At 54.6% G+C, this 20936-nt stretch overlaps 2 protein-coding genes across 2 annotated transcripts in view; one reads left to right on the forward strand and one right to left on the reverse strand.

Moving 5' to 3' along the window:
- Nucleotides 1-3821, reverse strand: part of Mast3 (microtubule associated serine/threonine kinase 3) — a 26327-nt gene extending 22506 nt beyond the window's left edge. Inside the window, exon 1 of the mRNA XM_029531712.1 lies at nt 3761-3821. Coding sequence (XP_029387572.1) covers nt 3761-3799 — 39 coding nt within the window. The 5' untranslated portion in view covers nt 3800-3821. The remainder of the gene's footprint in view (nt 1-3760) is intronic.
- A 3672-nt stretch (nt 3822-7493) lies between these two features.
- Il12rb1 (interleukin 12 receptor subunit beta 1) lies at nt 7494-20156 on the forward strand. The gene is made up of 16 exons (XM_021219561.1): nt 7494-7658; nt 8852-8911; nt 9543-9657; nt 10163-10362; nt 11596-11732; nt 12391-12457; nt 12751-12876; nt 13162-13244; nt 13534-13771; nt 14574-14741; nt 15480-15614; nt 15874-16029; nt 16203-16337; nt 18203-18299; nt 18559-18640; nt 19244-20156. The coding sequence occupies exons 1-16, from the start codon at nt 7592-7594 to the stop codon at nt 19592-19594; spliced, it is 2217 nt and encodes a 738-aa protein (XP_021075220.1). The 5' UTR covers nt 7494-7591; the 3' UTR covers nt 19595-20156.
- Nucleotides 20157-20936: the final 780 nt, after the last annotated feature.

Raw genomic sequence — 20936 nt, forward strand, 5'->3', positions numbered from 1 at the left:
GGTTTGGGGGGTTGGGGTGCCAGGCCCGGAAAGTTCCCCGGAAGTGGGCCCGCGACGTCCCTGCGCCATCTGCTTCTGCAGCCTCCTCTACAGCTGCTCCTGTGGCAACTCCCACACAGACGCCCAGCTACTGGCTGTTAATTTATTTTTCTTAGGGCTTCTCTCTGGAATGCAGACTGGTGGTGTGGAACTCACATCCTCCTGTCTCAGCCTGCAGAGTGCTGGGATCACAGGAGATGGCCCTCTGGGATTGCTATTTTGTTGTTATTGTTGTTGAGACAGAGTCTGCGTCTCTGTCGCTTCCCTCCCTCCCTCTGCCCAGGGTAGCCTTGAACTCCTGATCCTCCCTGTCTCCTCTTTCTGAATGCTAGATTGATGGAGGCTTATGCGATGCTAGGGATGGAGCCCAAGGGCTCCATGCAGGCTAGGCAAGCACTGAACTACAAGCACTCTATTGAGCCATAAGCACTGCCCACTGAGCCAACCGCGGCTGCCCTTTAAATATTGTGTTTAGGGATTCTTCATGGATTGCGATGCTGTTCCGCGGGACTCATCACCAGCCTAGAGATCTCACAGTATCCAGGAGGAACTGGGCACTATGGTGGAGCCTCACCCCAGAGGGACTTGTGGCTCCAGGCACAGGAGCCAGGGGCTCCCGAGGTCAATAGGCAGCAGCTGTCCACAGTGGCACGCCAGGCTGAGAAGTCTGGGTGTTTCCCACAGTGGCTGTGTTGTGAGCCAGGGCCTGGGGTCCACTGGAACCCAGAGTCCTGCCCCAGAGGTTATCTGCCTAATGGGGATTTGGCACTCTCACTCTGCAGCCCCAACAGACCTCAGAACTTGAAGCAATCCTCCTGCCTCAGTTCCCCAACTCCTGTGATGACAGGTGTGCACCATCACCATTAACAAAAATCCAACCCCAGGGTTTCCTGGAGGAGGTGGCTAAATACACCTAGGTGTGGTGGAGGGGGGACTCATTCCCAAACGAACCGTTCTGCAGTGTGGAAGAGCATCGGCCGCCTTCCAACCACCCTAGAGGCTGAAGTGGGCGAGCCTGGCCCACACCAGGAGCCTGACCTCAAGTTGGCAGCAGCTGCCCAGCACACACAGCCTGGGGCCCCATCCCTTGAGCCATTAGCCTGGCCTGATGTTGCTCAGGAGGAAGAGACAAGCCGATTAGGAGTTCAAGGCCAACCTTGGCTACCAGAGGTGCTGCCTCTAGCATTTAGGAGTGGAGCCTAGACCTCCAGCATCAGCCTCCAAGTACTCCGATTGGCTGTCACAGGTAGCCTGGCCTTTGATTGGCTGAAGCTCTAACCTGTTAAGCCAGTCAAAGATAGCTCAAAAAGCTTGGCTTGGGCGAACTTTTTGGGTTTTGTTTTTTTAAGATTTATTTATTTATTATGTGTAAGTACACTGTAGCTGTCTTCAGACACTCCAGAAGAGGGCATCAGATCTCATTACTGATGGTTGTGAGCCACCACGTGGTTGCTGGAATTTGAACTCGGGACGTTCGGAAGCTCAGTCAGTGCTCCTAACCACTGAACCATCATCTCTCCAGCCCTTGGGTGAACTTTTAAGGACAGAAAAGGGCATGAACTTCTGCCACCGCCCAGCTTGTTTTCTTATTTACAGAGGACGCTGCCTTGCAGTACAAGCTAGCACAGAGCTGGGTATGTAGCCCAGGCTAGAACTTGCCATTAGAGAGAAGGACCAGGCTGGCTCTAGAATAGGGCTTTAACGTTATCCTACTCTGGCCTTTATTCCAGTGTCCTCTAAGCCCGCTTGTCTCCTATTACTAGGGCTTTCCCTGCCTCAGCATCTACCACGGCTCCGGATTACCGATTCCTTGGCATCGAAGTTTAGCTTTAAATTTTTTCTTTCCCTCTTCTCTTCTCTTCTCTTCTCTTCTCTTCTCTTCTCTTCTCTTCTCTTCTCTTCTCTTCTTTTCTTTATTTCCAAGGAGACAGGGTTTCTCTATATAGACAAGAATGTCCTGGAATTCACTCTGTAGATCAGGCTGGCCTCGAACTCAAGAGATCCACTTGCCTCTGCCTCTGAGTGCTGGGACTAAAAGCATGTGCCACCACCACCCGGCTTATTTTTCTCTTTTCATTTACTTGTGTGTGTATTTACTATATGCGTGTGCCCATGTGCCTCAGCGCATGTGTGCATCTCAGGGGACAAATTGTGGAAATCAACGCTCTCACCATGTTGGTTCTGGAGATTAACTCAAGTTGTGAGGCTTGGTTGCAAACTTTACCCTTCTCAACAGCCCCCCAAATTTAGCTTTTTCAAAAGCTCACCATTGTCTTTCGTAGCAGGCTACAACTGTGAATTTGTTTTTTTTTCTGGATGGTTTTGTTGTTTGGGTTTTTCAAGACGAGTCTCTCGGAGCCTATACTGACTTCGAACTCCTGGACTCTCCTGCCTCTGCCGCCCAAGTGCTGGGATTATAGGCGTGAGCTTCCACCTCTGGCTACAGGCTTTAGTTCCCCCTTACAAACAACACCCAGCCATAGCCTCCGGGCCTTTGCACTTGCTGAGCCCGCTCCTCAGGTCCTCCCTGCGCACCCCTCCACTCCCTGCAGCCAACCTATGGCCGCCTGACCCTGAGAACCGCTATACTTCTGCGGGACTCAGTTTCCCCGTGTGTAACGTGGGACCTGTCATCTGAAAATATTTACCACCCATGTGGAACAGGTCCCGCTTGTTGACGTCAGCCGCGCCCCCATTCACTCACCCGGAGGCGGTGTCTCTATTTTAAGAGGCCGAGGGCGGGCTCGCATCTAACTGGGGCCCCGGCGACACCCGCCGCGCACCAGCCCCGCCCCCACTCCCGCCTTCCCGCCAGGGTCTCCGCTCCGCGGCTTCTTCGGGGAGGGGGGGGACCCGCCCGACTGCCCCTGTCCAAACAGCTTTACTTAATCTTCACTTCCCCAAATTCCTCTGCCCTGCGCCTGCCTTCCGCGGCCGGTGCCACCCTGCGCGGTCAGCTCTAAGCCAGTTGAGGTTTTGCACACTGTAGAAGCAGGGCAGATGTAGCTACGAGGATCCCCACGGCAAAGCTGTTGGACGTTTAGGTGTGCGGTCCCAGTCTCAGAACGAAGCAGGCAAACCTCTATGAGTTTAGCAGATGCTATAGATGGGGAAACTGAGATCCAGGGGAGCCAGAGGTGTCGCCTCCAGAGTCCCACAACCCGGGAGTGCCCTGGACTTGCATTTTGATCTCTCTATACCCACTTTCTTACTTCCCGGAGGCGCAACGCTAAATCGAGAAACTGAGACTCGAAGAAGCCACCACTATCACACACCCTGCAGATCTTTCGTGGTCACACAGATCTGTGTTCCCGCAGAGATGGAATCTCAACCGGGCAGTCACTGTGGTGGCTTCCTTAGGCGAGAGCCTCGGTCTGCTCATCTTTGGAAGGAATCGAAGGCAGGAGACTAGCTGCGAGAGGCGACCCTGGCAGGCGGCTGGGTTGTGTCCACCTCAGTGGCTGCACACACTGAAGCTCCGCGCCCTCCGGCTGGTGTGATGCAGGAACCCTCGAGTTCCTTCTCCCCATGCCAGAGCCCAGCCTCAGTTTCCAGTTTTCCCCATGCAACAGCGATCACCTCCCTTCCCATCGTACGCAAACCGTTCTGGACAGCAAGTGAGCAGAGGGCGCAATGTGACGCTTCCCGCCTTCCTCACTCCCTGCCTCAGTTTCCCGACCCGGAAGGCTCTGTCCGCGCTCCCACCCGCACCCCACCTCACCTGGAGCCCACGGCGCCGCAGGAGGCTCGGCTCGTCCATCGCTGTGTGTTCCCGGGCCCGGCTCAGCCCACGGGCCCGCCCCACTCCATCGGGCCCGCCCCCTAGCACCATTGGTCCTGTCGATCAGCTGACGCCCGGCAGGCCCCGCCCCTCCGGCCGAAGCGCTTTGCAAAGCTGTCAGCGGAGGGGCCGAGAGGTTATGAGCGAGCTGAGGTCACACAGCAAGACGGTCGCTGCGCTCACCTCGATACAAAACTGACTCCATCTTTAAGAAAAAGTTGGGTTTTAAAAGTATTTTATTGCCGGGCGGTGGTGGCGCACGCCTTTAATCCCAGCACTTGGGAGGCAGAGGCAGGTGGATTTCTGAGTTCAAGGCCAGCCTGGTCTACAGAGTGAGTTCCAGNAGACACAAGGCAGCTGTAGTCCAATTCTGAAGAAACCGTCAGGCTCGCCAGCTGGCCTGAGGCGAGGACGCAGAAGCAACAAGCCTAGTGGCACACACCTTTAATCCCAGAACTTGGGAGGCAGAGGCAGGTGGATTTCTGAGTTCAAGGCCAGCCTGGTCTACAGAGTGAGTTCCAGGACAGCCAGGGCTACACAGAGAAATCCTGTCTCAAAAAACCAATAAAAAAAAAGCTGTGTGGAGCCGGCCATGCTGGCACTTACCCTTCATCCCAGCATGAGAAGAGGTGGCAGATATCTCCTTAGGTCATCCTTGGCTACATAGAGAATTGCAAGCAAGCCTGAGCTACATGAGATTGTCTCAAAACAAATAAGGGGTTTTAGTACATGAGTCACCACCACTTAACCCTAAGATACACACCCCAAAGAGCCCCATTCCCTCCAGCAGGCTCTCTTGTGCCCCATCTCCAGTCTCTGGCAGCCTGACAGAGTCTTCTCTCCTTGACCATTTCATGTCTTTTCACACTCCACCCACCTTGTTGGGTTGTCAGGTGTGCCTTCCTAAAGAGGCTGTCTAGTATTCCCCACCGGCTCACCCACCGGCAGCCACTGGCCACTTCGTTTTGTAGCTACCCTGGGGTAGATGCAATGATAGTTCCAGAACATGAATGTCTTTTTGGCATATTTTTCAGTCTTCTTGGATGTTTACCTGCGAGTGGACTTCCCAGGGCCAGATGGTACCTGTATGCTTTCAAGGTAGAGGAAGTGCCAGTTGGTTTCCCAAAGCGCCTGCCGGCCAAACAAATGTCAACAAAGTGACTAATTCTGCGGGACAGGCAGGCTGGAGTCTGCCTGAAAACCCATGTGCAAAAAACTCAGACTGCATGCAGCCTTTGCTCTCGTGTGCTGCCTGGGGCCTGACAGCTCCAAGGGCTCCTGTCCTCTCTGAGCAATCCTCCTGCCGTGGTCAGGCAGCGCCTTGGTCAGGCAGCAGGATCAAGGTCCACCCGAGGTCATCAGACCCTGTCTTAACAACGTAAATATAAAGACCATACAGAGAAACCCTGTCTCGAAAAAACAAACAAACAAACAAACAAAAACAACAAAAAAAGGAATAAAATCTTTTAAATTGTTCTTGTTGATAATTGGTGCCCATATGCTTGTTAATGAACAAAGTTTGTTCCTTGAAAACTCCTATTCAGTCTTCAACGCCCTCTCTGAATGTTCTTTCAGGGCTTCAGAGTCTCTTGGGCACAGAAAGGGAAGGTCACTCCCTTGACTGGGCCACCAGCGGGCCACCAGCAGCAGAAGCTGAGGCCATAGGGACATTCAGTGGTTTCTTCTGCTATGGTTTCCGGGGCCCTTGTGACCTATTCCTTCCTGCTCCCCGCCCCCATGTGTGTAATGTTCCTGAAAGTGGGGCACCCTGGGCACTTAGTTATCTATACTGAGCTTTCAAAGGAGCCCGTGGGAGGGGGAGGAAGACACGTTGGGTGCCCCACACTGTGACCTCAATAAGGGGAGACTCGGCACACTTCAGTGTGCCCGGGATCTCCCCACCCCACACACCCTCCGTGGCTCCCTACATCCTTCCCAGCTAGGCAGGCCCCTCAGCCTGGCACTTGTAGAAGCTTGAAGCCGTGGGCTTACTGCCACCAAGCACCGACTAGAGCTGCCTGGTTGCCACTCACCCAGCCCAGCCTCCTTCACCCGCAGCTTGGGGGGGGGACAGAGACAGATATATGTATTCGTGTGAAGGCAACGGTGGCAGAATGTGGACAGCTTCCGAAGAACCAGGTTTGCCCCCCCTCCCCCATGCTTCTGAGTCACGCCATCTCTTTGCCTCCAGCTGGGACCCCTGGACTCAGTTTCTTCATCTGTGATGTGGAGTCAGGTCATAGCGGTCTTTCTGAGAGCAAGGCCGTTTTAAGACCATGGTGGGGGCAGGGGGCAGGTCAAACTCATGCTATACTCTTCCACGACCTAGAACGTTCTGGATGGCCTAGAACTCACAGCAATCCCCCCGCCTCAGCCTTCCAGCCTTGGATGGCAGGTTTATGTTACTGCACCTGGCTTTCCATCTCCCCGACTCCATCCCTCCCCCAGCCCCCAGCCCCCAGCCCCGCCCTGTGAGCACCAGAGAGTCAGTCTGTGTGGGTCACACGGGTGGATTGTGCCAGGGCAGAGACACAGCCTCATTGTCCCAGAGCTGCTGACCTCATAGCCCTCAGGACACTTGACCCTGGGCCAGGCTGAACCAGCTGTCCTGGGAACATGGCTCCTGCTCCAAGCTGTGCCCCCCCCCCCAAAGCACCATGAACTTTCTGTATGGGCCTCAGTTTCCCCTTATGCCTAACCCACAAAAGATTATCATCTGTTTACCTTGTGTGAGCCCTGGAACTTTTAATTTGAGATAGGGTTTCTCTGTGTAGCCCTGGCTGTCCTGGAACTCACTCTGTAGACCAGGCTGGCTTCAGACTCAAGAGATGTGCCTGCCTCTGCCTCCTGAGTGCTGGGATTAAAGGTGTGAACCAGCTGGGCGTGCTGGCACACGCCTTTAATCCCAGCACTTGGGAGGCAGAGGCAGGCGGATGAGTTCGAGGCCAACCTGGTCTACAGAGTGAGTTCCAGGACAGCCAGGGCTACACAGAGAAACCCTGTCTCAAAAAAAAAACAAAAAANAAAAAAANAAAAAAAAAAAAAAAAAAAAAAAAAAAAAAAAAAAAAACAAAACAGGAAAAAAAAAAAAAGGTGTGGACCACCACCACCTTGCTTTGATAACATCTTTTTTTTTTTTTTTTTGTCTCCCCTCCCCTGATAACATGTTTAAAGAACAGTCATACCACTTAAATTTTTAGTTTCTCTCTCTTTCTTCCCTTCTTTCTTTTTTCTTCCTTTTGTCTATATAGTACAGGCTGTCCACAAAAAATCATGGCCATCCCTTATCTCAACCTCCCTGTACTAGAAAATGGACTTTAAAACACAACCTGCAGGCGGGGCTCAGTTTCTACAGCATCTATCTGCTCGGCACGCAGGAAGCTCCGGGCTCCATCCCCAGTCCCCGTGGATCAGGAGATATACTCCTGTCATCTCAACACTGGGGAGGTAGGGGCAGGGGTTCAAGGTCAGCCTTGGCCACAGAGTAAACTTAAGTCCATCCTGAGCTACAGGGAACCCTGTTCCAAAAAAATACCCTCCAAAAGATGTCTAGCCTTACTCGCCCCACGGTGGGTCTGTAGTGGGGGGGGGGGGCAGGGGAGCCACCTCTGGGTTGACTTCCTGGCTTTTGCTTTCACTTTGACTGGCCTGGGAGTTTTTCTTTCTTTTCTTCACTTTCTTTCTCTCTCAGTGCCAGTGTGTTTCTGAGTGCTGACAAGGTGGCTGGGCCCCTTCAGCCCTGCAGATGTTCCTGGGGCCTCACCGCTCCTCATGGACACGATGGGGCTGCCAGGGACCAGCAAGCACATCACCTTCCTCCTGCTTTGCCAGCTAGGCGGTGAGTCCCCATCAATCCTTGCGCCCCTCTCCTGGGTAGGGAGGGGTCCCTGGCAGCCTGCAGTCTCCATGGCCTGGTGGCTTCTGAGGGCGTCTTGCTCTTTGTCCTTGTGGCCTGGGATTTAACTTAAGCCTGGGTTTGAGTTTCCCCTCTCGGAGGAGTCTGACCCATTCCCATCTCCCATCTTCTTAAACAAGAAAAGCTCAAGGGATGGCAGGCACGTGGAAGATTGCATGTTCTGCCCACAGCTTGCCATAGACTCTCATACAGGTGAGATGCACAGGCCGTGCCTATCATGACAACATCTGGACCAGGCTGAGAAGGGCCAGGGCCCCATGGATCTACCTCAGTCATGGCTGCTGTGTGACTCTGGGCAAATTCTATGCCTCTCTGTGCCTCTGTATTCCTCTCTAGGCCAGGGATCTGTAGCTTGTAGGCCCCAGGGATGGCAGTCAGGACCGCCCCAGCAAAGGGCTGCAGGCCTTCGGAGGACACCATGCGCTAAGAGACTCATAGCGAGAGGCAAGGGCCCCTCCTACAGAGGGCTACCATCGGAGAACCGGGATGGCAGAGAGGGAAGCATGGCTTCAGGCTGCAGGGCTGGGGTCACCAGGGGAGGGAAGAAGAATCCAGAAAGCCAGTTTCACTGGACAGCCTGGGCATGCTCGCCTTCCTTGCCTGGTGTGTCTACACTCTGACGCAGGCTTCTGGGGAGACCCTGGGGCTGAAACACCTCAGTGGAATCCCCACAGGACATCACCATCCCCTGCCCGCCTGGGGACTGTTACTGCCCCCCCCCCACTACCAGGAGTGTGCACTCCCTGTTACCCTCCTCAGCAGCTCGCTTCTCTAGGGCGAATGTGCTGCCCACCCTCCCTTCCTGTGTGTGCCCTTGGCAGTCACAGAGGGACCCCTCAGGCCACCTGGGGGAGGGATGACGGCCGAGAGAGGACAGACGGGTGGACGATGGGTGGGTGGACGGGTTGGGTGAGAATGGGCATTTGAGTGGGTGGGTGGATTTCGGGGGTGTGGGATGGGTGAGTTGGGTGGGTTGGTAGGGGTGTGGGCGAGGGGCAGGTGGTGTGCAGGCTGCTGTGCTGATAGCAAACAGACCCAGACAGACTCAGGGGCGGGCAAGCTGATGCTCGCCCCTGCGCTCTCCCAGGCTCACAGGACTCACGCTTGTCTTTCAGCCTCCGGCCCAGGTGACAGCTGCTGCGCTGAGAAGACATTGTTCCCAGAGGGAGCCTCAGGTCCGACACAGGTCCTCCCAGGCTGAGAGCCACACCACGCTCTGCCTCATGTTACCCCATGTGTGTCCCAGCACAACTGGACCCTTTCAGGCACTCATGAACACGGGTCACCTTGGCGCCTCCTCCTTCGTGGCCTCATCTCAGGGTTTAAGCGCCTGTTATTTAGATGGGCCAGTGTTTGGGACAATTACCAGCTACATATTTGCACTTAGTCCTAAGGGAGTATTTATATTTATTAACAAATACCACAAAAGAACTCCAAGAAACAGGGCCCCCAATCCGCTGTTATCCCAGGCCTCGGAAGACTCCAGGGGTGGGGAGTAAGGGGTAGGTGGGGGGCACCAGGGGTTCATAGTCATCTTTAGCTAATGAGGGAGAGATCAGCCTGTCCTGCCTGAAACTCAAAAGCAAAGCAAACCGTGCAGGGCAGGGGTGCAGCTCCTGCGCAGGTGGGAAGCCGGTGTGCTTAGCCTGCTTAGGGGGCTCGCCCCGCCTGTGCAGGCAGGTGCTGAGGTGGAAGTTGGCCCTGTCCCTGTGAGGTCCTGTGAGGCAGGATTGGAGGAGGGCATGGGGACACGGATGCTGGTACACCGTGGAGCCCCACTTCTCAGACCGCCACAATCTCCCACAGGCTCGCCCTTAGGACCCAGGAACTTGAGTTGCTACAGGGTTTCCAGGACAGACTATGAGTGCTCCTGGCAGTATGATGGTCCTGAGGATGATGTGTCTCATGTCCTGTGGTGCTGGTGAGGACGCATTCCCACAACTTCATTTGTCCCCAAAATCACTCGGGCAAAATCTGTGTGTGAGCTCGTGCTGGCCATGATCCCTACCCATCTCTGTCAGGTGACATGGTGACAGGGACAGCATGTCACTGCAAGGGACAGACAGTCTAGTCTCTCTCTCTCTCTCTCTCTCTCTCTCTCTCTCTCTCTCTCTCTCTCTCTCTCACTATGTAGCCCAGGCTGTCCTCAAAGTCACACTCGCAGTGATCCTCCTGCCTCTAACTCCTGAATTCTGGGATTAGACAGCAGCTGACTGGCGTTCCAGTCGAGGGAGTCAGATCTCATTACGGATGGTTGTGAGCCACCATGTGGTTGCTGGGATTTGAACTCTGTACCTTCCTTCGGAAGAGCAATCAGGTGCTCTTACCCACTGAGCCATCTGACCAGCGCCGAGTTTTCCAGTCTTGACTTCACTCTCAAACTGACCTTTCTGATTCTCCTCCCGCCCCTGCCCCTCCCCCTGCAGCTTTGTCCCTCCGAACCACACCCACGCCGGCTTCAGCCCGGAGTGCTGCCGCCGCTTCCCCTCAGGCTCGGCCCGCACTGTGCAGTTCTGGGAACAGGACGGTATCCCTGTGCTGGCCAGGGTCAACTTCTGGGTGGAGTCTCGGCTTGGGAACCGAACCGTGAAGTCCCAGGAGATATCCCAGTACCTGTACAACTGGAGTGAGTTGTCCACCTGTCCCTCTGTCCTTGCTGTCGCCCCCAGACCCGGGCCTGAGAACATCTCAGGTCCAGGGCGAGGCGCTAGACATTGCTGTGCCACAAAACAGACCTGTCACACAGGACCCCTGTCACTAGGCTCTTTTAGGTTTCCTCTGGCTTCAGCCTCACCCTCTGGGGAGCTGTGTTTCCATGACTCAGCGCGTCTTTACCGAGCGTTGTCCTCAGTGTGCGTGAGGGTGTGGATTGTCGGAAGATTCAGGAACGGATGTGGGCAGGCTAGTGGGGTGGGGTGCCCACCCTTCCACTGAGGCAGGAAATTAACCACGGCAGAGAAAAGTTCACTTCTCAGTGGGAACACTTCAGCAAAACGGTTGTTTTACAAGAATGGATCCTGCTGAAGATGAGACTCGGGACTTTCTTCATACTCTACCCAGAGCCACGCCCCCAGCCCCCTGACTGGGGGATTCTGGGCAAGGGCTCTGCCTCGAGCCACGCCCCCAGCATTTTGTTCTTTAAGGTTTATTTATTTATTTTTAAAGATTTATTTATTTTATTTATATGAGTACACTGTAGCTGTCTTTAGAGGGCTTCAGATCCCATTACGGATGGTTGTGAGCCACCATGTGGTTACTGGGAACTGAACTCAGGACCTCTGGAAGAGTGGTCAGTGTTCTTAACTGCTGAGCCATCTCTCCAGCCCAGGTTTATTTATTTTTATTTTATGGGTATGTATGTTTTGCCTGTGTGTGTCTGGTCATTAAAAATATGTCTGGTGCCAGGGAGGCGGCCTGGTCCCCTGCAGCGGTGGCCGTGTGGTTGGTGAGAACTGAAGCCCGGCCCTCTGACCCATGTTCCTAACCCCTGAGCATCTCTCCAGCCCCTTGATACAGTCTTTTTTTTTTTTTTTTTTTAAATCATTGAATTGGCGATATGAGTCAGCAGGTAGCCATGAGCCTAGCATACAGGGAGCTCTAAGGTTTCATCCCTGGCAGAGCATAAGTCATTGTGGGGGTGCATGCCTGGCACGCCCCCCTCTCGGGAGGTAGGAGGATCAGAAGTTTACTAAGAGACCCTGTCTGAAGAAACAAACACAAATGCTGAGACAAACACCCTGTTCCTAACCCTTGGAACAGAGTACCTGCCTTAGTCAGGGCAGCCCATAGGTGGAGCTGGGCGTACTCCCTGGACATTTGTCAGGTCACAGGGATGTGTGTCCACCCCTCCCCACAACAGCCAAGACCACCCCTCCCCTGGGACACATCAGAGTGTCACGATCACACGGGCAGTTGCGTATGGACTGGAATGTGTCTGAAGAAGCTGGTACTGAGGTACAGTTCAGGCGCCGGATGCCCACAACGAATTGGACCTTGGTGAGTTTGTTTTACAGGTCAAAAGGTCACCATAGCATCATCAATAACTCAGTTGGCATCTTCATCCTCAGAGTTGTCCTTTCTGTTCTGTTGCTTGCTCTGTAGTCCTGTTGATGGTGACCTTGCTCCAGCGCGCGCGCGCGCGCGCGCGCACACACACACACACACACACACACTGTGGTTCCCCATTACGTTCTCTGGGTGTCTTGTCAGCATCTTGCTTCTTTGACAAGCTCTGGGCTACCTTTCTCTGCTGGGTCCTTGTGGTCCAGGCTCTGGGCTTCTATACTCCGTTTGTGTGAGGGCCAGCCCAGGCGTCCCTACCCCCAGTGTGAGGGTCACCTCTTACTCCCAGATCCATTCACAGTCACTCCTCAGCCACTGGAGTCTCGTGGTTTCTCCCAGTTCCATCCAGGCCTCAGTTTTCCTCTCAATAAACAGGCAATGAGTCAGAGGAGCCTGACCTGGCAGCACCCACTTTGGGAGTTGCAGGAAGGAGGAGGCTCTGGGAGGCGGGGCGGAGGGAGGGGGGGTTCTCAGGCTCCAGGACTCAGTTGCAGAGACTCAGGTTGGAAAAGCAAGACAGAAACATCCCACCTGCTCCTTTCTGAGCCGCGAAGTGCAGATCAGCCCCATACCCAACGTCTTTCTCTTTTAGGGTGACTGCGGACCTCAGGTTAACTCTGGCTCAGGTGTGCTTGGGGACATTCGTGGAAGCAGGTCTGGTAAGTGTTGATGAAGTCCCCTGTTCTATGCACAGCCCGTGGCCCTGCCCTGTTGGCCAGTGTGGGTTACTCCTATTCGGCAAGGGGCAGAGTGATGTGTACAACAGCCAAGGTCACAGTCAAGGGTGGGTACAGAGCTCCAGCCCAGCAAAGTCACAGAAGCCGGCAAAGGAGAACCCAGGGCCAGGCACAGTTCACAAAGTACTGGTTGGGTGACCTGGATCTACATCTGGATCTACATCTGGGCAGCCCCAGCACACTGACACCATGATCCCTGTTCTACGTCTACCCAGAGTCCTGCCTCTGCCCTTCTGAGGACATGGCCCAGGAGATCCAGATACGGAGGAGGAGGCAGCTCTCCTCCAGAGCCCCTGGAGGTCCCTGGAGTGATTGGAGCGTGCCCGTGTGTGTTCCACCTGGTGAGGGGGCCTGGATTACGAGGACTGGGACGAGTTAACAAAGTCACATGTGGTGGTGCATGCCAATCACCCAACACCAAAAAAGCTGGGGCAGGAGGATTCTGTTTTTGAGGTCAGCTTGGGCTCCATATCCAGACTCCGTCTCAAAAGAAAATAATAAAAGATATGGCAGCAAATTTCAGACAACAGGCTGATGGGGGTAGGACATCAGGTTTCAGGGCCGGGAGGGACTTGTCTCAGCCTCTCAGTCCTTCAGGTCTGGGACCAGCTCTGCTCTCCTTACAGAAGTCCTTCCCCAGGCCAAGATTAAGTTCTTGGTGGAGCCCCTGAACCAAGGTGGAAGGAGGCGTCTGACCATGCAGGGACAGGTGACTGTGCTAGCATGGGCTGGGGGTGGCAGGGGTGGCAGGGGAGGCGGTGGTGGCAGGTTATGGGGTTACCTTTGAAAGGTGACTGGGCATGGTGGCCCACACCTGTCATCCAGCACAGGTAGACAAAGGAAGATGAGGAGTTTAAGGTCATCCTTGGCCAGCCTGGGCTACATGAGACCCTGTCTCTGCTGCTAATGGGGAGCTAGGGCACGTGTGTGAGCAGGGAGGGCAGTGTCCCTGCAGTAGAGGGCTGTCCTGGATCCCCACGCCCATCTCCTCTCTGCAGTTGCCACAGCTGGCTGTCCCGGAAGGCTGCCGAGACAGGCCTGGTGCGAAGGTGAAGAAGCACTTGGTGCTGGTGCGCATGCTGTCCTGCAGGTGCCAGGCTCAGACCTCGAAGACCGTGCCCCTGGGCAAGAAACTGAACCTCTCCGGGGCCGCCTATGACCTGGATGTGCTCGTCGAAACTCGTTTCGGTCGCAGCACCATCCAGAAGTGGCCCCTTCCTGCCCAAGAGCTCGCAGGTGCCGGGGGTCGCCCGGACGGGAGCACGAGGGAGACTGGTTTCCCCGTTCTGCGCTGAGCATGCGCGAGGCCTGGGCCATTCCTCACAGAGATGAAGTTAAGGTCGCATCAAAAATGCAGTTTCCAAGATGTGCAATGTATGATGCAGGACTTTAAAACCTGTGAAAGAAAGGCATGAGTGGGGGCACTCAAGGGGCTGAGACAGGAGGATTTCAAATTCCAGGCCTCACATAGACACCTTGTCTGAAAACTACAACAGAAGACCCTTGTCGCCTCCCAGTTCTTGGCCTCACATTAAACCTTTTGCCCATGCACCTGTTACCCGATCCTGTTGCCACAGTGTCCAGGCACAAGCGCTAGACAGGCTGGCACAGTCACGGGCTCCAGCTTGGTTGGTTCATGGCTTTGCTGGGCAGACTCAGGCGGGTGGTTCTCCCTCTCTGTACCTCTGGTTGTGTTTGTGCAAAATAGGGCAACTGGTCAGGCCTAGTGAGACATGCCCTGAATCCCAGCACTCAGGAGGCAGAACCAGAAGGATCTCTGTGATTTTAAGGCTAGCTCAGTCTACAGAGTGAGTTCCAGGACATGAAAAAACCCTGTCTTGAAAAAGAAAGAATAACAAAAGGCCAGAGTCCCACTGTGCAACCTGTAAGGCGTTTACTGTCAGTCATCCTGACATACAGTTGGTGCTCAATAAATGCTGAGGTGATCTCAGAGTGGGAAGCTGGGGCTATATGTCTGTGATTATCCCTGACATGCTGGTGAGCCCCTGTCCCCATGTGACACTCGGTCTCCTTCTAGAGACAAGAACCCTGAATGTGAGCGTGGGAGGCAACATGACAACTATGCAGTGGGCAGCCCAGGCTCCCGGCACCACCTACTGCCTTGAGTGGCAGCCATGGGGCCAGCACAGGAACCACACGCACTGTACCCTGATTGCACCAGAAGAAGAGGACCCTGCCAAGATGGGTAATACATGGTGGGCTCCGACCCTCAGGGTCTGTGCAGACAGGGTGTTTGAAGCCCAGAGTGTCATCTTCACTTACTCAGAGTCACACAGCATCAGGCAGGCCCGAGCAGAAGCAGAATGCTGTGGCGTGCGTCTGCAACCTTTGCTGGGTTCCCATGTCCTGCCCTGGGCAGGTCACACGGTGGCAGATAATGAGTCTCACATATTATGATGATTTAAACACTCCCGCACCACGGAAGGTGGCAGTTCACAGTTGCTGTTGATAAGTTAATGAGGCCTAGAGAAAGCCAGGCAGCAGGACGGTGGCTGCCGTGTCTTGTTTTAAGACGTCCTGCTCTGGGTTTGGGCTGGAGTCCTGGGGGACACAACTTTTGGGGTTCTCAGAGAACCGCAGCTGAGGCTGTGGAGCTCAACATAGCCTCCTCCACATGCTGTAAAGGCTAGGTAGTTGGATGAGCGATCCAGGGCAAGAGGTAGAAAAGCTTTGAAGCACGAGTAGAAGTTTTCCAGGTAGACCCAGAAGCCAGCAAGCCAGCAAACAGTCACGGGACAGAGGGACAGAGGGCCAGTCCATCAGTGGCCACTGCGCTGGTTTCTCTGTGTAGCCCTGGCTGTCCTGGAACTCACTTTGTAGACCAGGCTGGCCTCGAACTCAGAAATCCACCTGCCCCTGCCTCCCGAGTGCTGGGATTAAAGGCGTGTGCCACCACTGCCCGGCCCTGCTCTGGTCTTTCTAGTGACACACAGCTGGAGCTCCGAGCCTACCCTGGAGCAGGAGGAATGTTACCGCATCACTGTGTTCGCCTCCAAGAACCCCAAGAATCCCGTGCTGTGGGCCACAGTCCTGTCCAGTTACTACTTTGGCGGTAACGGTGAGTCGATCGATCCCTTGGTGACCCTTGGTGTCCCTTGGTCACCTTGGAGTGGCTGTGGGCGGAACCAAGGATGTGAGCTGGCCAGATGCTATCTCTATTAATGGACCCTCGCCGGTAGGTGTGGCCAAGGCTATTCGTAGAGCCCTAAATTTGTGGAGTTAGGATACTGGGCGGATCCAGGGCTGTGGGTGGGGCCGGCCTTGGCAGGCGAGGCCTTCCCTTCTGCTGCCTCATTGCTGACTGAGGTATTGCACAGCCTCGAGAGCCGGTACTCCACGCCACGTGTCTGTGAGGAACCAAACCGGGGACTCGGTGTCCGTGGAGTGGACGGCATCACAGCTGAGCACCTGCCCGGGGGTCCTGATGCAATACGTCGTGCGCTGCGAGGCTGAAGACGGCGCGTGGGAGTCAGGTGCTGGGGGCATGGGGGTTGAAGGGAGTGTAGTGTGAGCCCCGCTGCTGGCTCCTGAGACAAGATACGGTGACCCCGCAGTGAGTGTGGACCCCACAGAGCTGCTCTGAGTGTCAGGCTCGTACCACAGGTCATAAAGGGTTCCCTAACCCAGTGCTGCCTTCCCCCAGCAGAGTGGCTCGTGCCACCCACGAAAACCCAAGTGACACTTGACGGGCTGCGCAGCCGCGTGGTGTACAAGGTTCAGGTGCGAGCTGACACTGCAAGGCTCACGGGTGTCTGGAGCCATCCCCAGCGCTTTAGCTTTGGTGAGTGGAGAGACATCAGGATAGCTGACTGCTCTTCCCCTAATGACCCCACAGTGCCAAGGACCAGCCTCGGCTTGAAAAGGGGGTCCTGAGGAAGGGGTGTTTGGGAGTGGTGAAAGAACAACTTGAAGTCAGTTGTGGGGTACAAGACGAGAGTTCTGTGTTCTGCCAAGTGGGCTGTCCAGATAGGTCTCTGCTTGAGACAGCTCTCTGCTAGAAAGAATTCTAAAAGCTCCCTGTATAGTTCATGGGCTTTCTGACCAAAGTCAGAAACAAATCTTGGATTTTCCAATCAAGTCAGAAATCCTGTTAGAAAAATTCTAAAAAGCTGGGCGGTGGTGGCGCACGCCTTTAATCCCAGCACTTGGGAGGCAGAGGCAGGCGTATTTCTGAGTTCAAGGGCAGCCTGGTCTACAGAGTGAGTTCCAGGACAGCCAGGGCTATACAGAGAAACCCTGTCTCGAAAAAACCAAAATGAAGAAAAATCCTAAAAGTAAATCTTGAGTTTTCCATTCAAAATCTGAAAGGCAGAAAGATTTCTAAATAGCTGTGTTAGCTGTCTAGGTTCCCTCTCTGAGTTGAGGGTTCTCTCTCCCAGGCCAAAGCCCAGTCTTTTATTTCATATTAATTCATTTGTTCACCTTCCCCCCACCCATCATTCTACAAATCACCATTCCCTGACTCCAGCCCGTGATTCTTAGCAAAGGCAGCAAGCATGTTCTTTTTACTTTTTCCTTTTTTTTAAAAGTCTTTGTTTTGTTTTTAAAGATTCATTTATTTTATTCATTTGAGTACACTGTAGCTGTCTTCAGACACACCAGAAGAGGACACCAGATCCCATTACAGATGGTTGTGAGCCAGCATGTCATTGCTGGGAATTGAACTCAGGACCTCTGGAAGAGCAGTCAGTGCTCTTAACCACTGAGCCATCTCTCTGATTCCTTTGGTTTTTTTTCCTTAACATTGCAAATGAATTCAGAGATCTGCCTGCCTTTATAAGCACTGAGAGTAAGTTTAGCCGGGCGGGACCTGGTTCTGAGATTACCATTCCCTAAATCTCTTTATCTCATTCCTCAGTATCTTTTGACAAGCTGGCTCAGCGTTTAGCTGTCCCTGTTCTTCTTGTAGATCTGCGAAGGCCCTGACTTATACTGCATCCTTACATTTTGCATATTGAGAAATTATATATTCTGAACACATGTTTTCAGAGTTCTTTCCCACGGCCTTGAGGGCTGTCCTGAAGGTCACAGCATTCACCATTGTGCTGAGACTTGGCAGGGAGAATACACACACACACACACACACACACACACACACACACACACACTAGCACAAGCATACACACACAAGCACACAGGCACAAGCACACACACGCACAAGCACACACGTGCACACACAGGTGCATACGTGTGTGCACACACATGCGCGCGCGTGCTTGCAAACATGCCCTCACGCCTGCATTCCTGCAGGCCAACACCCCCCTGGCTCTGTGTCAGGAGCAGGAACTGTGCCCCACCTCCCTTCCATAACCATGCAGGACCCAGCACCACAGCACCCCACTGGCCGACTTTTCCTTTGTGGTTTTCCATGGACCTCTGGAAAAAGCACTAGTCAGATTTCCTTTTCTCTGGCCTACCTGCAGTATTTGATTCCTCTCCATTTGTCAAACTCCTATTTATCCTTCGAAGCCCAGCTGTAAAGGTCTCTCCTTTAGGAAGCACTCTCTACTTGTCTCTGACCCACAGTGACCACCCCTCTGCTCTCTTTTGTCTCCCTGGGTTGCTGTATGTGGGTCAAGCTGCGTCTTCCCCAGTCAGGGTAGGAACAGGGCACACATCGTAAAACCCAAATTGTCCCGCCCCCAGAGGTGCAGATTTCCCGTTTATCCATCATTCTCGCGTCTCTGGGAAGCTTCGCCAGCGTCCTCCTCATGGGCAGCCTCGGATACATTGGCTTAAACAGGTGATTCTTGTCTTACCCCTCCTGCCTTGCCTGCTAGAGCAGTATTGAGGACACTCACGACCCCAAAGTGTAGATCTGCCCTGGTCTAGATGAGGAAACCAAGGCACAGAGGGCCTGGAACCGGATGTGCGCTGTGGGCAGAGGTGTTGCTGATCTTGAGTGTGCGGGACTCTCTTCTGGTCCACATCACACCCTTCATAACACAGCGGGGGACAAGCAAGCCTCAGGTGTTCCTGATCTGTTACCTTTTGTTCCTCAGGGCCGCCTGGCACTTGTGCCCACCCCTGCCTACACCCTGTGGCAGCACTGCCGTGGAGTTCCCTGGCAGCCAGGGCAAGCAGGTAAATGTTCCTTCGCGGCTTCCCACTGCTGTTGGGTAATAGTGGGTATGCTCCAGCATAGCTTGCCCAAACTGAAGGGCGACAGGAAGATCCAACAGGCAGGAGAATTCCGGAAGTCATCTTAACGTGAAAAACAATCTCAAGGCTGCGGGCTTCAGACATGGCTGGATCCAGGAGACCGGATCCGTTTCTGTGCTGTAGCTATCCTTGGGGGCCTCACCCCTGGCTGTTTCAGGGGACGACTTGGAAGAGGGTCTCCAGGGAATGAATGTGCTCCTCCAGGCACTGTATCCTGGCCCCGCCCACCAAACCTTGTTCCCACCCAATGACACGGCTTTTCCCATTGTTTTGGCTCCTCCCAAGTCCTGGAGACATCCAATTACATAGCTCCGCCCACAGCCCTAGCTCTGCCCTCATCTCTTTACTCAGTCCTGGTCCCGCCCACACATCCTGCCTCCACTTTGTCCTGCGGTTCCCTCCATCCCCACCCCAACACTCCTTAATTAGTCCTGGCCCTGCCCCTTCACTCAGTCCCGCCCCGCCCCGCACTTTTACTCAGCCCTGGCCCCTCTCATTCACTGGCTCTGTCCCCCCTCTTTTTAGGCTTGGCAGTGGTGCAACCCTGAGGACTTCCCGGAGGTGTTGAACCCGCGAGACGCGCTGGTGGTGGAGATGCCCGGAGACGGAGGCGACGGGACAGAGTCGCCCCAGGCCGACCCTGAGCGCGCCCTGGACACAAGGCGGCCCTTGGAGACTCAGAGGCAGGTGCAGGGACTGTCAGAGTCCAGGCGCCTGGGCCTGGTTAGGGAGGACTGGCCCCGTGGTGACCTGGCCCACGTGACACTCCCGCTGCTCCTGGGAGGTGTGACCCAGGGAGCCTCTGTACTTGACGATCTTTGGAGGACCCCTAAGACTGCGGAGCCGGGACCGCCCACTTTGGGGCAAGAGGCCTGACTGTTGCATCTCCAGCCCGCTCCCTCCTCAGGAGCCCCTAAACTGCAACAGCTGGTCATAATGACTGTCCTGTTTTATAGATGTGGTTCTTGAGGCCCAGAGAAGGTGACTGTCTTGCCTGAGGTCACACAGCGTTCGTAGGACGCAGACTCAGGCCTTTCTCCCCGTGCTGTAGCACCCCTCTCTTCTCCCACCCACTCCCTCCAGCGCCTATAGCCACACCGCCTGTGAGGGGAACACAGGAACCTCCAAGAAGGGGAAAGTGCCTCATGCAGCCCCGCTTGGTATCCTCAGGGCAAGGCTGGACCCTATCACTGGTCTGTTTATTTGGGGGGGTCGTGGTCTGAGGGGACATAGTTAGTCACAAGCTCAGTTTGCCTCCAGAGTCCTTGGTTGGGGTCCAATCCCAGGAGTACTAGACAGAATGACTCTAGAGCGTCATTAGGTCACCTAAAAAGCAGGGCCTAGACATCCACGGGAAGTTTATACGTCTGGACTCAGTTTCCCTATTGGAGTATTGGGCACTTAATAAATGGGCCTTCCCAGAGACTGAGAAACTAAATCTGGCCGTCGTGGTGCACGTCTGTCATCCCAGTATCCAGGAGGCAGCTGCAGGAGCTTGGACTGCATAGCGAGTCCGAGGGGAGCCTGGGCTGCATGAGACCCTGTCTGGAGGACAGTGTGGACAGTCACTCAGAATTCCGAGATAGGACCTGGGTAATAGAGATAGTTGAGGCGAGAGGCCCCAGCGTTCTTGGCTGGCCCCAGCCCCCTTCCCATATGCCCGCCCGTCTGTTAAGAGGACCCTGGGTCCCCTCTTTCCTGGCGCTGCAGCCACGGTAAATGCGCGTCCGTAATGTTTCACTTTGACCGCTAGGAGGCAGCAGCGACGCGTGTCGCCTCCTCCCGCCCTGCACATGGGGCTCAAATCGGACTTTTCCAGTTTGAACCGCCCAAGGTTTGTGAACCCTTTTATAACAAGAGTATGCGAAGCTAGTAGAGTTAGGTCTCCCAGACTTTCGGTCCAGCTCCTCTTTCCATTGAGTATATTTTATGTCCAACAGGCTCCATCTGGCTTCTGACCAAGGGAAAGACGGGTGGGTGGCGGACAGAGTGACAGCCTAGGATCTTCCCTCTCCCCCGTGGCTGGGGGCGTGGCTCGGGGACAGAGTGACAGCCTAGAATCCCCCTTAAGGAGGTGGGGGCGTGGCTCAGAGTCAGAGACACCGCCTAGAATTTCCAAAGGAGGCTGGGGGGGGGGGGCAGAGTGACAATTTAGGATTCCCGTGTCGTGGCTCCAGGATGGGATGATCAACATAATGCTAAGCGCCTTGGGTCTGAC

Source organism: Mus pahari, chromosome 19, assembly GCF_900095145.1.
Source record: "Mus pahari chromosome 19, PAHARI_EIJ_v1.1, whole genome shotgun sequence".
NCBI classification, from domain to species: domain Eukaryota; kingdom Metazoa; phylum Chordata; class Mammalia; order Rodentia; family Muridae; genus Mus; species Mus pahari.